The sequence below is a fragment of the Myotis myotis genome, unplaced genomic scaffold (assembly GCF_014108235.1).
Source record: "Myotis myotis isolate mMyoMyo1 unplaced genomic scaffold, mMyoMyo1.p scaffold_m19_p_3, whole genome shotgun sequence".
Lineage (NCBI taxonomy): Eukaryota > Metazoa > Chordata > Mammalia > Chiroptera > Vespertilionidae > Myotis > Myotis myotis.
Genome location: NW_023416335.1, coordinates 111,024,036 through 111,040,963, shown reverse-complemented (window position 1 = coordinate 111,040,963; position 16,928 = coordinate 111,024,036). Strand labels below are relative to the sequence as shown.

General features: G+C 37.3%; 1 protein-coding gene across 23 annotated transcripts in view; it reads left to right on the top strand.

The window, feature by feature from the left end:
- Window positions 1–16,928, top strand: part of FRY (FRY microtubule binding protein) — a 611,006-nt gene that overhangs the window by 535,350 nt on the left and 58,728 nt on the right. For 17 of the 23 annotated variants that reach the window (XM_036299692.1, XM_036299683.1, XM_036299695.1 and 14 more), the window contains 5 exons: window positions 2,409–2,609; window positions 3,171–3,332; window positions 6,296–6,462; window positions 7,579–7,768; window positions 12,279–12,428. In XM_036299692.1, the coding sequence (XP_036155585.1) occupies window positions 2,409–2,609; window positions 3,171–3,332; window positions 6,296–6,462; window positions 7,579–7,768; window positions 12,279–12,428 (870 nt within the window). Of the gene's footprint in view, window positions 1–2,408; window positions 2,610–3,170; window positions 3,333–6,295; window positions 6,463–7,578; window positions 7,769–10,280; window positions 10,352–12,278; window positions 12,429–16,928 lie in introns of those variants that run through there. The other 6 variants (XR_004966081.1, XM_036299699.1, XR_004966083.1 and 3 more) reach the window with 6 other exon arrangements.

Here is a 16,928-nt window from a genome sequence, read left to right as displayed (position 1 = left end):
GCATGGATGGACCTGGAGAGTATTATGCTGAGCAAAATAAGCCAGTCAGAGAAAGATAAGTATCACATGATCTCACTCATATGTGGAATCTAATGAACCAAATAAACTGATGATCAATAATAGACCCAGAGTCATAGAAGCCTGAACAGACAATTGAACCTCAGAGGGAAGGCAGGGGAGGTTGGTGGGAAGAGATCAACCAATGATCTTGTATGCATATATGCACAACTGGTGAACACAGACAATGGGATGTTGAGTGCCTTGTGGGGTGGGGGAGGGGGGAACAGGAGCAGGCTGGAAGAGGTTAATGGGAGGGCGTGGTGGGGAAAGGAGAACCTATGTAATACTTTTAGCAATAATGATTCCTTTTTAAATACCCAACTGGAAGGGGAAATTATAAATAAATGATGGACCAACTAAAATATGGAATATTATGCAAGCATTACATTTTATATCTGCAGAGACTTTTTAATGAGAAAGATGTGTTCAAGAGATTATACTTTATAAAATATTTTCCTACACATATTATTTAATTAGTACTAAAGTTAAATATTACTAATTGCCACTGTTAAGTAGTCCTAAATAATAGCATGTATGTAACAGAAAACTAAATAAAACAGAAAAATAATTTTTTTAAAATAAAGAGATTATACATTTTATTAAGAACCAAAAAAAAAAACTATATGTGGTATGATTTCAATTTCTTTTGATGGAGAATTATATGTGTGCATAGAAAGAATATATATGTGCTTTGTAAAAATACACATAGATTTTAAGAAATAAAATAAAATCAAGCAATGGAATGATGAACATTGGTCTCAGGTTATAGGTCCCTGATTGAGAAGGGGTGCAAAGGATGGGATGGGGTGAAAGTAATCATATAGTTACATAGAGGTCATTGTCAAGGATATGGCTTTTATTTGGGGAAGTGGGTTCATGCATTCTTATCACCTAATCAAAAATAAAATGAATATAACATCATGGAAAAAAAAAAGAAAATGTGGTACATATATGCAATGGAATTTTACTCAGCCATAAAAAGACACAATGAAATCTTACAATTTGCAACACCATGCATGGACCTAAGGGGTATTATGCTAAGTGAAATAAGTCAGACAGAGAAATAAATCAAATACCATATGATTTCACCCAGCTGGGGTGGCTCAGTGGTTGAGCATCGACCTATGAACCAGGTGGTCACAGTTCAATCTCGATCAGGGAATATGCCTGGGTTGCAGGCTCAATCCCCAGTGTGAGGTATGCAGGAGGCAATGATCAATGATTCTCTTATCATTTATGATTCTATCTCGCTCACCCTCTCCTTTCCTCTCTCTCTAAAATTCAATGGAAGCATACTTTTTTAAAATAAAAATAAATAAATAAAAATACCATATGATTTTACTTACATGTGGAATCTAAAAAACAAAATAAATGAACAAACAACAGAAACAGACTCAGATATGAGAACAAATTGAGGGTTGCCAGATGAGAGGTGGGCTGAATGAAAAAGACGAAGGGATTAAGAAGTTCAAATTGGCAGTTACAAAATAGTCAGAGGGATGTAAAATACAGCATAGGAAATATAGTCAATAACATTATAATAACTATGTGTGGTGCCAGGTGGGTATTGGAAATATTGGGGAATCACTTAATAAAGCATATGATTGTCTAACCACTATACTGTGCACCTGAAACTAATACAAAATAATATTGAATGTCAACTGAAATTGAAATAAAAATTTTAAATATACAGGCTATCAATAATGCTTGGTACCAAGTCAGTCATTTCAGGTCCAGGAAAACAACTACTTTCTGTGTTGGGACAGTTTTTTAAAATGATCCAGAAGCAAAAGTTAAGCCCTGCTGCTGTGGCCTCTGCATCATGCATGACTGGATGGGTTTCCTAGCTGCTCTCCCATCTTCTTAACTGCATTTTATCTGTGAAAATGCTGAAATGTTTGCCTAATGCTCTTCTCCTTGTTACCTGGAGTATGTGCAATATGCCAAAAGCATAGCTCCTACTTTTGCTCCTTCTAAAAACAGTACTAAAGTAAGGTTGAGGGCACATCTCCTTTGAAGTTATTTTACTATTAATGGTGTCTTTACTACAGATTTTTAGAAATAGATCATTTATTAAGTGTACCCCAATCAAGTTTTAAAAAACATAATATTACCCACCACACCATACAAAAGTATGTAATCAGTCTACCTATGATATAATATACATGACGGTGAAAACAGTATGCTTTCACTACTTTTCTCATCATGTCACCAAATGTTTGGTACCAAAGGACATGAGGGCTTGAGAGTTCATAATGCAAATATTATTTCTAAGTCATGACTAGTTGAATGTGTGAAGGTGTAAGTAAATTTGGACATAAAAAAACTAGCTTATGGTATGATTGCAGGGTGAGAGTATGGACAACTTTAACTGGGGAGTACGCAGACGATCTCTGGACAGTCTAGACAAGTGTGACATGCAGCTTCTGGAGGAGCACCAGCTTTCGGGAAGTTCTCCCAGCCTAAATAAAATGAACCATGAGGACTCTGATGAATCGTCTGAGGAGGAGGACCTGACCACCAGCCAAATCCTAGAGCACTCGGACCTCGTAAGTAAAGCTCTCCCACTGTAGGAACTGGCAGACTTGTTTTGGGAACTAAAGCAGTAGCACAGTTTCCAGTTGCAGTTAAAGAAACTTCCAGAGCTGCTAAACTAAAATGTGAACCATCATGTGGTGTCAAACTGAATCTCAGTAGCCTCTTCTCTGTAAGTTGTACATGGAAGCAAATGCTGGGGTATTTGTTTTACTATTAACAATCTCTGGATGCCATCAGATCTGTTAGGGCCTAGCTTTTCCCCAAATAACTTGCATTATCCTGAAACCTTTTAAAAATTCCTCAAATATCTGAAGTTTTAGGAACTATGACAGACAGACATTTTGATGTGGTTATCTGTAGATGTGGGTATTTGTGTGTTAAGGATGCTGTGCCAACACACCAGGTCACCAGCTCCCATTTTTAAGTTCCAGTAACAGTGAACTATGTACATTAAACAGGACCTATCAACCAACAACTAGCTCATACAATGGTCTGTACTCTTATGGAAAGAAGAATTAGAGCTTTTGTGGAAACATCACACTGTATTTTTCTTTCCTTTGCTTTGTCAACAGATCATGAATCTCTCCCCTTCTGAGGAGGTCAACCCTGTGGAATCGCTCACTTCAGCCTGTGACATGACCCCCGCTGACTCTCATTCCTTTAGCACTAGAATGGCTAGCTTTGACTCTTCTTTGCCTGATATGAATAGTCTTCAGATTTCTGAGGGTTCCAAGGTGAAGAGATTTTGGCAATTATGATTGTAATTTTCTTAAAGGAAAAGTCCTTCCAATTTTCTGAGAATTTTTATGGGTTGCATGTAGAGGATCTACCTTCATCTTTTTCTTCCTTCTTTTTTTATGTAATTGAGTTTGTGCACCTAAGCCTATGTTTTAAGTTGTTTTACCCTCATAACTTGAGCAGCCACTTCTTGTTGGTTGAAAGAGATTTGATAAGAGGTCTTCTAGAAATGAAACAGTCTGCATTTTCCATTCAGCATGAACACAGCTGATTAATTACTGGCAGAACAAACTGGTATATGTCTGAGATCACTGTGACTGGGAAACTGCTGTTTTTTGTCATGGCTCTTAGAAAACAATGTACTGTTGAAGTGTGGGTGTGTGCATGTATTGGAGGAAATTTTTTCTTATGTAGGAACCATTTATACAATTTGTACATTGATTCAAGCCTCGCCTTTTGGCATACTATCAGAATTTTCAGTATTATGAACAAAACAGATTCACCCAAACAGCCCTAGCCAGGCTCTCTGAGGAGAAAAGTAAGTAATGAATACCATTTTCTTATTTAAATGGTCAGCTTAAAAGAAAAACCTAACAATGTATATTTAATTTAAAGCTTATTTATCAAAATTTCCAGAAAATATCCTCTCTGTAAAACTGTTAATTCCCACATTGTGTTCATATATAGGGTGTCCCAAAAAATGTACACACACACTTTGAATAATTATAAAGGCATTTTTATTAAAATACATTTCATTTTCAAATTGACCTATCAGCTGTTAAAGTGTGTGTATATATATATTTGTGGGACATTCTGTATGTGCTCTTCAGATTAGAATTTTGTTTTCTCATATTAGACATACCAAACTAACCTATTCCTGTTAAGATAAAGTTGTCTTTATCTTGATATTGGTCATAATAATATGTTTGAAAGAGAAAATAAAATAAAAAATTTATAAAAGTATATTCTTTCTAATACTTCTAATGGAAAAAAGTCATAATGTGGGAAAATGTAATATTCTGTATTCTTTTATGGTTCACTAAAAATAGATCTGAGATCTAGGAAAATCTTACATACTTTAAACCAAGAACAACCAACCAAATTGTATCACCTGAAAATATTGAAGGTTAAAGAAAAATTATTTCTAAGATTGCCCCATTGCAAAGGTACTGTGATCAAGGATTCTTAGAGTCAGTAGAGCCCTTTTTTAGCCAAAAGGGGGGCCAGAAAGGAAATTTATCTGACATTAAAACTCCAGAATCCTAAAATTAAGAAATTAAATTTCATGGAAAGGAAATCACAAAATAAGTGTGAAGTTATTAGCACTTGATAGTTCTCATTCTTGGAATAGGTATTTTTCTATTGTTAATGCTAAGTTATATAGATTGCTCACGAAAAGCATTATCTAAATAATACTATTTTTTTTAAATATATTTTATTGATTTTTTACAGAGAGGAAGGGAGAGGGATAGAGAGTTAGAAACATCGATGAGAGAGAAACATCGATCAGCTGCCTCCTGCACACCTCCCACTGGGGATGTGCCCGCAACCCAGGTACATGCCCTTGACCGGAATCGAACCCGGGACCCTTCAGTCTGCAGGCCGACGCTCTATCCACTGAGCCAAACCGGTTTTGGCTAAATAATACTATTTTATGGAAACACAGATATCATCTAATTCTATCAAGGGAAAGATTGAGTTTAATTTCTGGAAAGCTATCTCTGTTTAACATAATCTGGTTTCTGCTAGGTTTTATATACCTATGGTGTTACAAAGAGAAAATAAAAGATATTTTTATAAGAACTCAGGTTTCCCCTAATAGATTAAGTTTATGTACACTAATAACCCAGGTCAGTCACCCATGGCCAGTCTCATTGGCACCACTCCAGTTTTAAAAAGCAGCAAGAAACAGATATGGATAAGCCTCCAAAATCCAGTATTTATGAGCAATTCCTTTAAATACATGAGACATGCTAATTCCCTAACACATCTTTAAACACCCCTTTTAATTTCCCTATTAATCCTCAATTTAAAATACTAAATTGGTGGCAAAATGTCTATGATAATGCTCTAATTTATAAACATTTCTATTTTGCCCTGATTTTGTGTTTGTTTTAAGGAAATGATTCACTGAAGCATGTATGTGTCATTTCTCTTCTCTTCTAGTTTGTAACACAGTTGTCTTCCTTCCTCTCATAAAGAAAAGTCAGTTCTATGGCTTTTTTTCCATTTTACTTGTTACGACTTCGTCTTGCCCCTCCCTGATCCCAGTTCTACCTGCACTGCAACCCTTTAATTTTGCCGCTCATTCTACGTTTTATAGTAATGGGGAAACAGCCCTTCATACATCAGTGGATCTCAGAGGGTTTTCAGTGTGGAAAGGTCTGTCAGTGTGGCAGCTCAGTGATCACTATGGGGCATTCATGCACACTGGATACATTTCTAGAACATCTACTGTACTGTAACTGAGGGTTCTAAATCCTAATTTCCATAGGTGAGGAGTTCTGTGTTGCAGAGTTATATCTGGATAGGCTGGGGTTGTTCAATGAAAAGCATTCCAAATCCAGTGGTGGTGTTTCTAACCCCAGCTCCAGCTCTGATGAGATACTAGGAAAGGCCTTTCTCACATGGGGCATAATTTCCTCATTAAATGTGGAGGTCAGAACAGGGGTACTGTGGTCTTTCCAATTTTAGCCTCTGTATTCCATAATCATAGTCAAATATGGTAACCTCCCAAGAGCCTCTTTGAGAACCATTGTGAAGAAGAATGAAAAGTAAAAAAAGAATAGTACTTCAGATAGTTCCTGAGTCTGCTTATAGAAATTGATGACATTATAACTAGAAAACAAATGCCCTCAACTTCTGTCATTGTCAGGATTTCAGCTCTTTTCCTTTAGTTGAACAGACTTTCCCATATATTTTTATATATTGGGGGGTCTTTTCTCTCTTCATTTTCCAGGCTGAAGCTGTACAGGAGGAGGAGGAGACCACCATACACGAAGATGATCTTTCTACTTCCATCAATGAACTCCCAGCAACTTTCGAATGTAGTGATAGCTTTAGTCTGGATATGACTGAGGCAGAAGAAAAAAGCAACCAAACCCTGGACCAGTTCACTCTGGCAAGGTAGAGAAGCCCTTGGCAGAAATGTGTAGTGCTAGTATGTGGCCCGTGATTCCAGTTGAATTTCATACTCACGATGCTGGGACCTCCTAGTGAAGGAGTTCAAACTGATACATAATCCAGTGGGCTCCTAGTGGGTTGGAATCATCCATCTCCAGTGTAGGGCCTACGTGAACCAAAAAGGTTCTCATGTAGGAACTTATAAAGCCACAAAGTAACATAAAGCCAGTAAGCACATGGTCTTTGTGAGCTTTGAAAATAAGCAAGATTGGCAAGCCTCAGCAATGAGGAGTTCTTTCCATTTTGAGTTGAAAGACCAGAACAAGAGGCTCTTTATAAGCTAAAAACCTGTGCTTTTTCGAGCAGATGGCTTCTAGCCTCATATTTCTAAGACGAGTGAGATATAGTCAGTGAATACAAATAGGAAAAAATTTAAAGAGGAATAGAGATGTAAATCCTAATGTGGCATCTAGAATAAATCACAGGCTACAGGCTTACTTCAGAAGAAAGTCAGAGCCCTAAAATCACTCCTCTGAACATTGAAAATAAGTAAAAGTTTCTGATGTGGCTAGACAAAGGGCTCCTGTTACAGTGGCCAGTATCCCTGCACCAAAGAGCTTATGGTGCCCAGAGGAGGATCTGCCTTTTAACTTTTGTTCATAATCTCTCCTTCGTTCCTCTCTGCATTCCTCTTTCCTTTCCTCCTTCCACTTTCCTTCTGGGCATTTATGCATTTGCCTTCATTAAGGAAAAGGTAAAAGATTCAAAATTTTTGTTCTAATTTTTCACAATGAAAAATCCCAAGAACTGAAAGGGCACAGAAAAGAAGGTTACTGTGTCTGGAGAGTGGCCATCTAGACGCGTGAAAGAGAGTTGCTGAAGGCTAAAAGATGTACCAAATCTGTAGAAAGGAATTGGAAGAATCACAGAAATTCTAGAAGTGAAAATTCTATTTTTTGGAATCTCAGAGACCTTTGAATGAAAGCCAAATTCCCAGAGCATACCTCAAACAGAGGAATTGACAGAGTGGGACCCCTCATGAGGCTGACTCAGGAGTAGTACTTACACCACACTGTAAGGAAGGACATCACTTCTTGACACAGTCATCATTTCTTCCAGCTTTGGAGAAGGTGACAGGAGAGTCTCTCCCCTGCCCTCACCCTTCTTCTCGGCCATCCTTGCTGCATTTCAGCCTGCAGCCTGTGACGATGCAGAGGAAGCCTGGCGCAGCCACATCAACCAGCTCATGTGTGACTCTGATGGCTCCTGTGCTGTGTACACGTTTCACGTGTTCTCTTCCTTGTTTAAGGTACCGTGCTCACCTCAAGTCAAAACAGTTGGGCTCTCTTGGGAGCCAACTAACTTCTCATTTAAGAAGGGATTGCTGTTTAGTTCTGGGTTTATACTGTTTTCTCCTCCAAACATATTCTCATTCTCATTCATTCTCTCTCTCTCTCTCTCTCTCTCTCTCTCTCTCTCTCTCTCTCTCTCTCTCTCTCTTTTTCCTCTGACTTCTTCCTTTCTTCTGTTCAACCTTAATCTACTTAACCTTCTCACACTGGTATTGTGAAGATCTTGTCCTCAAATGACCAGGGGGGTGAGGGCATGAGTGAGGGTTGAGGGAGCAATGGGGGAATAAGGACACATATGTAATACCTTAATCAATAAAAAAAAAAAATGACTTAGTCTGCCATGATGTCCTGCTCACTTCTACATTCTAGCCCTTATTGGTGCCATGAATCCCAAGCCACCATGATATTAGGACCATTAAGTGAAATCTTCCTCCAAGGCTCTCCCCTACTTCTGCTTTTCTCTGAGACCTCTCCTGCATCTTTTTTCTTTGTGTTTTTCCTTTCTTTGTCTTTTATCCACCCTATGAATTCCTTAAACATGCTAGGTGTGGCTATGAACACTTGCTTATTTACTTTAGCTGATTCTAAACAGATGGAAGGTCATCATTTGAGTCTGCTGTGTGAACCACAGCCCATCTAGTCCATTTTTAATGCCCTTGTGCAAATTGGAACCAATGTCCCTCCTACTACCAGGGGTGGGCAAACTTTTTGACTCGAGGGCCACAATGAGTTCTTAAACTGGACCGGAGGGCTGGAACAAAAGCATGGACGGAGTGTTTGTGTGAACTAATATAAATTCAAAGTAAACATCATTACATAAAAGGGTACGGTCTTTTTTTTTTTTTTAGTTTTATTCATTTCAAACAGGCTGGATCCGGCCTGCGGGCCATAGTTTGCCCACAGCTGCTAGACTCTAGTGAGGGTTGCAGTACCAGATGTGGCCAGCAGGGAGTGGGAAGGCTGGATTTCACACACACACACACACACACACCAGCCAGGTACCTGGGGGTCTTGGACACACACAGCTATATGTAAGCGTCTCTTGTGTGGGCATCTTCAGATTCAACTTGTTAGCTTCAAGCACATTTTAAAATGACTCAACTACAGAGATGGCAGGAACTCAACTTCTGGTTGGTGCTTAAAAGTTTATTTTTATGCCTACCTGTCTCTGGTCTTGCAAAATTGTATTTGTCTTGCTCTGAACATTTACTCTCCAAATTTCATCAAAAGTTGGCAGAGGTGGGAGACAACCGAAGAAGAGAAAATGTGCCTTCTTAGGAAGAAACTCAAAGGTCTTTAAGCATCATTGTAGTTAACTAGCCTTGTGTGCCGTGTTTGAAGCAGGTATTGACTCAGCCAGGAAGATGAGGTCATAGTTAAAGATTTACTGACATGGAAACATGGTTACCATATAGTTTAAAAGAAAACTGGTGTTAAAATATATATAGAATACCGATCCTCTTTTTAATGCCTAGAAAAATAAGGAAGATTATACACTAGCGTTTCATTGTAGTTTATTTGGGGTAATAAGATTATGGTTGTCTTTTATTTTCTTCTTTTTATTTTATTTCAAGTTCCTATTTTCCTATAATGAAAATGCTTTTTTGAATTATTTTCAGAAAAGCATTTTTCTTAACTTTATTTTTAATAATGCATAAAACAGAACTGCCACTGATAATACAAGGAAAAAATGGATAATAACTATGCAGTTCCAACTTTGGACATGAATAATTGATAGATAAGTGGGGACATGAGTTAGAACCCAAGTAAACATTGTTAGGTGTTAAGTTCTATAGAGTATATCAGATTCAGGGACAATGACTTGGTTAGACTCAAGGATGAGCCCTCTAACCACCTTCAGAAAGAGCAATGGCAGGAATATAAGGAAGTATATTAAAAGTGAAAAATGAATAAACTGGGATCATCTGCCTTAAAGCATTTTAAATTCAAGAAGTTGTCATTTAGTTAATATAGAAGTGAAGTCTGTTTTTCAGCCCAGAGGCCCTTTATATGACCCATTTTTTGTAAATTTTAGGCCATGGTTACTCACTGAGTGTTATTTGTGCTGCTCTCAAGTTTTTCAATTTACTTTCAGTGGAACCTATAAAAAGTTTAAGTGGACAAACTAAGATTGTGTCTGAGATTAACTGGGGACTGTAAGAGCTGCCAGGCTTAAGACAGAAAACAGTTGGCTGCTTAAAGATAAAAATTCCAGAAACACCCTAACAATAAACCAGATTGAAATTTAAAAACAAACAACCAGAAAAGCTACCATTTGAGGTCAATTTCATTGTTAAGAGTTCAGAAGCCAAGTAATTTCTTATTTAGATTGTTCTAAAGTGTATTTTTAAATAATGGTTAATAATGCATATCTAAGTTTGGCTGTTGTAGTAACTTTGTCTTATTATAGTTACTAGACTATTAATGCTCAATTTTATAGTCCTGAGCAATACTTTTCTCTCTGCTTAGAGAAGTCATCACCTCTTGTACCTGAACTATCCTCCAGATTACATGCAAATCCCTGGTTCTTCGTCACTTCAGTGAGTGAAGCCTCCTTATGTCTTTGACTACCCAGTAGCTGGCATCTTCACTAGCACACAATATGTGCTCAGTAAATGTATTAGATGAATCCTCATGGAGTTTATCTGCAATAATAATACAAATGTGTTCCTCCTGTTTTGGTTTTAATAGAACATATAGCCGTAAGAATTTTCTTAACTACTACCAAATACCATGTGATTGAGAGCAATAAGAGTACCAAATGTGCTAAAATTGAAATACATTTCAAACATGGAATCTATTAACCTCTTGTCATGTCCTCACCATGTCTGTTTACTATTTTCCAACATTTCCCTGTGTATATGAACACCACATTTTCCTGTATCTTAGTGGTTTTTGGAGGAAGCAGAGAGGAAATAATTGCAAAAAATAATTTGGTTTTAAAAGCAAGGAAATGGTTTCTAATGACCCAGTTTGAACATCTTTCCAAGTGTCTTGTCAGTATATTTCCTTCCAGCTGCTCCTGTGTTAGAATATTGTCATTGCATCACCCAGTGCCACCAAATTATAGGATGTGTTCAGATGAAAGTCAGGAGGGCAAAACTGAATTTATGTCCCTTAAATAGCACCTGCCTTTTTATGTGGCTCAAAAGTTCCCTGGAAGATCCAGCTTCTCAGTACAATAAACAATAAATCCAGATTTCACCTTATCCATAGGTAAATTGAGAACCCCAAACTGTTTGGGGGACCTGAATCCCACTCCCAGTTCTGCCACTATGCTAGCTGCTGTGATGCTAGACATGGCATCTCCCAATACTTTCTGCTTTAACATTCGGTCAGAGTTTTTGTTTTTGTTTTTGTTTTTGTTTTTGTTTTGCACAGAAAGTTAATGTAACAAAATAAAGACAGATATATGTTATGTATTATACCAGAATTTCTAGATAGAAAAAATAAATAATATGCAACATGGTTGGCATTTACCTAGTATAACTTATAAAGAACCTACTGTGGCTTTGGGGACATGCAAATTTTTCCATAACCAGGAAGATCAGCTTTACCATGGATGAGATTCTACAAATCAAAAAGTATGAGATCTCTTTGGAGAAAGTCAATGCTTAGGATTGGAATTATTTTTTCATTGATTATTCTATTCTTTTGGTTAAAGATATTGTATGTTAGATATTAGGAGACTAAAAATGTTCTCATTGGGGCACTGACACAACAAAGTGAATCAGACTTTTTCTAATTCAAGTTTTTTCTCAGGCAATACAGGAGGAACCATAACTTTTAGGAAGTGTTACACATTTCTGGAAGAACTGTGAATGCTGGAGTCAGGCTCAACCTTATACTATTACTTACTAGTTGCATGAGCTTTAAGCAAGTAACTTCTCCTCTTTTAACCTCAGTTTCATCATCTGGTTGTGAGGACTAATGAGTTCCTGTAGAAAATGCTATAGGACAGAGTTAAGCACTTAATCAGACACACTCCCAGGGGAGATATTATTCTAGGTCACAGATAGCATTTACTCCTTCCTGCTCCAGAAGCTCAAATGGCACTATTTCAGCTTTGTCTCAGGGAGCTGTGACATTAGGAAACAGAAAGGAGTTCCATTTTGTAACCTTTTTGTCTCACCCACATTGATGTAACCTGAATAAGTCCTTAATGATCTGACAGACAAGCGAGGAGGACCTAGATGCTGATCAACACTGGCCACCAGCATAAAGGAAAACCACACTTATAGAAATGACTCTATGAGCATCTGCATGTTGGGAAGTGATATTTTAGGAAGAATCTTTGTCCATATTGCATGATTATTTATTTCACACAAATTTTCACTCTATTCCCATTCCTCCCTGTCCACACTCACTCAGAACCTAGGCTCATTTGACATTTTTATCAATTTTTTTTTAAAAAAATTCTAGCCCATAAGTTAAACCTTTACAAATAATAACTATTTTGCCTTTCAGAATATTCAGAAAAGGTTCTGCTTCCTAACCTGTGATGCGGCCAGTTACCTTGGAGACAACCTCAGGGGGATCGGGTCCAAGTTTGTCAGCTCCTCCCAAATGCTCACCTCATGCTCCGAGTGCCCCACACTTTTCGTGGATGCTGAGACTGTGAGTGTCCCAGTCCTCTGGAGGCCAATGGCCTGTCCAGATTCTGGTGTGGATGACAGAGGGGTTTGTTAGTGTTGTGGTTTGTCTGAGTGATACTTTCATTGCTTCTGAGCAGCAGTGGGTTGTGATGTGGCTCCCAAAGGCTGAAGTGGGCACAGTAATGAAGGTGCAGTGCCAGCCAAGCCAAAGCAAGTCATTTCAGATAATCAAAAGAAAGCTCCAGGTCAGAGGAATGGTGGCATGAGAGAGCCCCTTGGCCACTCCCCCAGAAATTTCAACAAGTAAACCAACTATAATTCAACAAAGAATTATCTGCTCAATAGAGAGGCACACCTGAGAGACCAGTGCATTGAAACATCTAAAAGTGGACAACTGGAATAAGCAGGGACACGAGAAGGGAGGAAAGCTCTGATGGCCCACAAACACAGCCTTGAGGCTGGGAGCTCACGGCCCATCCTGAAGAGTGGAGGAAGCCAGTGGTAGCAGGCACTTCCTTTGGCCAGGTGGAACAGAGAGCTACACGGAGAAGTCCAGCAGGGCAATCTATGAATGGAGTAAAGAGTGACTGAGGCAGCAGATGCCTGAGAGAGCATGGGATTTTGCCATGTGACTTTCCACTGTTGGGCTCAGAAGAGTTGTTTCAGACAAAAAAAACAAACAAACAAAAAAAACAGAACCACAGAGCCCTGCCACCACTTGTACTCCCAAAACTTGCTTCCCATTGTCCTTGGTATTGGTCAAGGAGCATATTATCTGTAAACCAAGAACTATTTCAGTACAAGGACTGTTTCCCTCTGTGACTAATCTCCAGGTGGAGTGCTTGGGTTGGGACCCCATGGAGGTCAGGAGTCACCATTATGGTGAAGGCAAAATAAAACCTATCCTCAAGCAGCACTGCTGTACTATCTTATGGAAGCAATGGAGGTCAAAACTGCGACATCACAGAGGTAAAAAATCTTGCAATTAAGCACAATTTACTGGAAAATAATATACAGAGATATATGCATAGGCAAAGGAGAACAGCAAATACCATGAACAACCACAGTAATGAGGATAACCAGAAAGAAAATGAAAACTCCCTAGAAAGCAAGCTGGAACATATGGAAATATGTGATATAAATGACAGAGATTTCAAAATTGCAGTTTTGAAAATACTCAACAAGATGCTAGAAAATACAGACAGACAATTCAATGCACTCAGAAAACAAATCAATGAACAAAATGAGTACTTTACCAAAGAGATTGAAACTTTAAAAAAGAACCAATTAGAAATCCTGAACTGAAGCATACAATTAAGGAGATTAAGAGTGAACTACTGAGCATAGAAAACAGAGTCAAGCAAGTGGAGGAAAGAATAAGTGATATCAAATATATCTAGAAATGAAATGACAATGAGGGAAGAAGAAAGAGACCTGAGCATAAAGAAAAATGAAAGAGCTCTATGAGAACTGTTTGACTCCATCAGAGAAAGCAATATGAGAATAATAGGCATTCCAGAGGAGGAAGAGAAGGAGCAAGGAACAGAGAGTCTATTCAAACAAATGGTGGATAGGAACTTCCCAAATCTATTGAAAGAACTAGATCCTCAAATCCAAGAATGAAACAGAACACCTAGTTACATCAATCCAAAGAGGCCCTCTCCAGTTTGTATTAAAACTGTCAAAAATTAATGACAGAGAAAAAATTAAATTCTCAAAGCATCCAAGGAAAAGAAGGAAGTGACCTACAAATGAAAACCCATCAGAATTTCATCCCACTTCTCAGCAGATACTCTATAAGACAGAAGAGAGTGGAACCAAATATTCAAATGTCTGAAAGAGAGAAATTGCCAACCATGAATAATATGAAGGAGAAATAAGGTGCCCCCAGACATACAGAAGCTGAGGGGTTTTATTACCAGAAAACCTCCGTTGCAGAAATACTCAAGGGAATTATTTTACCTAAAACAAAGAAATAAGGTCACAACACTACTAGTAAGATCACCAAAAAATTTGCAACATAAACAGGGATAATTTGCAACAACAAGAACATGAAAGGGGAGAGGATTAAGTTCTGAACTGGCAAAGGAAGATGAAGATCAGATGCATTCAAAAGGGAAAACACTACAGTATATATGCAACTTTATTTTTTGTAAACCTAATGATAACCACAAACAAAATCCCCAAACCAGGACATACAGCTTAAAAAAAGGGGGGGGGGGGGAGGAACAAAGGAAAGAAATATGAAATACCACCAAACAAAAACAACACACAGAAACAAAAGGAAAAGAACCAATGGAGGCACGGAACTAGCAGGAAGCAACATATAAAATGGCTATAGGAAATTTTCATACATCAATAATTACCCTAAATGTAAAAGGTCTGAATTCACCAATAAAGAGGCACAGAGTAGCAAAGTGGATTAAAAAACAAAACCCAACCATATGCTGTTTATAAAAGACACATCTAAGCTACAAAGACAAAGGCAGATTTAGTTAAAGGGTGGAATTTTCTGAGCAAATAACATCCACAGAAAAGCATATGTAGCCATGATTATATCAGACAAAATAGAATTAAAGATAACAAGAGACAAAAATTAACACTTTATAATGATAAAGGGAACACTACATCAAGAAAACATAACACTTTATATGCACCCAACCAGGGAACACCAAATATATAAAACCACTACTCACAGAGCTAAAGGGAGAAACAGATCAAAACATAATCATAGTTGGGGATCTTAATAGTCTATTGACAGTTCTAGACAGATCAACAAAACAAAATAAATGAAGATATATTAGCCTTAAATGAAACACTGGACCAAGTGGACATAATTGACATTTACAGAACTTTTATCCCAGAACATCAGATTATACATTCTTCTCTAGTGCACATGGAACATTCTCAAAGATAGACCTACATCTTGATGAATATAATGCAAAAATCCTAATCAAAATACTAGCAAATTGAATACAATAGTACATCTAAAAAATAATACATCACAATCAAGTGGGGTTCATTCCAAGAGCACAAGAATGGTTCAACATATGCAAATAAATCAACATAATACACCACATTAACAAAAGAAAGGACAAAAATTATATGATCTTATCAGTAGATGCAGAAAAAACATTTGATAAGATACAACATCCATTTATGATTAAAACACTCAATAAAATAGGAATAGAAGAAAGTACTGCAACATAATAAAGGCCATATTTGATAAACCCACAGCCAATATCATACTCAATGGTGGAAAACTGAAGCTTTTCCTCTAAGATTAGGAAGAAGACAAGGAGGTCCACTGTCACCACTCTTATTCAACACAGTGCTGGAAGTCCCAGCCAGAGCAATAAGGCAAGAGAAAGAAATAAAAGGCATCCAAATAGGGAAGGAAGAAGTCAAACTGTCACTCTTTGTGGATAACATGATTCTATATATGGAAAACCCTAAAGACTCAACCAAAAATAAACTATTAGAAAAATAAACAAATACAGTGAAGTAGCAGGATACAAAATCAATGTACAAAAATCCATTGCCATACTGTATACCAACAACAAAACAGAAAAAGAGATGAAAAAAACAATATCTTTTGCAATTGCAACCAAAAGAATAAAATACTTAGAGATAAACTTAACAAAGAACATGAAAGACCTATATACTGAAAATTACAAAGCATTATTAAAAGAGATTGAAAAAGACACAACAAAATGGAAAAATATCCCATGTTCATGGATTGGAAGAGTCAACATAGTTAAAATGGCCATATTACCCAGAGCAAAAAATATATTTAATGCTATCCCCATCTATATCCCAATGTCATTTTTGAAAGAAATAGAATGAGAAATCATCAGATTTGTATGAAACCACAAAAGAACTCAAATAACCAAAGGAATCCTGAGAAAAAAAGAACAAAGCTGGAGGTATCTCACTATCTGACTTCAAATTATATTACAGAGCTATGATAATCAAAACAGCATGGTATTGGCAGAGAAACAAACACACAGATCAATGAAACAGAATAGAAAGCCCAGCTATAAAACCACATGTATATGGACAGATAATTTTTGACAAAGGAACCAGAAACACACAATGGAGTAAAGATACTCTCTTCAATAAACGGTGCTGGGAAAACTAAAAAGCCACATGCAAAAGAGTGAAACTAGATTACAGTGTGTCCATGTGTAACAAAAATTAATTTAAAATAGATCAAAGACCTAAATATAAGACCCGAAACAATAAGTTACAAAGAAGAAAATATAGGAACCAATGTTGGTAATAGAGAACATTTGATGAACTTGACTCCAAAGGCAAGGGAAGTAAAGGCAAAAGAAAAAGAATGGGACTATATGAAACTAAAGACCTTCTGCACAGCAAAAGAAGCTCTCAACAAAACAAAGCAGCAGCAAACCAGATGGGAGATGATATTTGCAAACAGTAGCTCCAACAAAGGTTTAATTTCCAAAATACATAAAGAACACATAAAACTCAACACCAAACAATCCAATCAAAAAGTGGA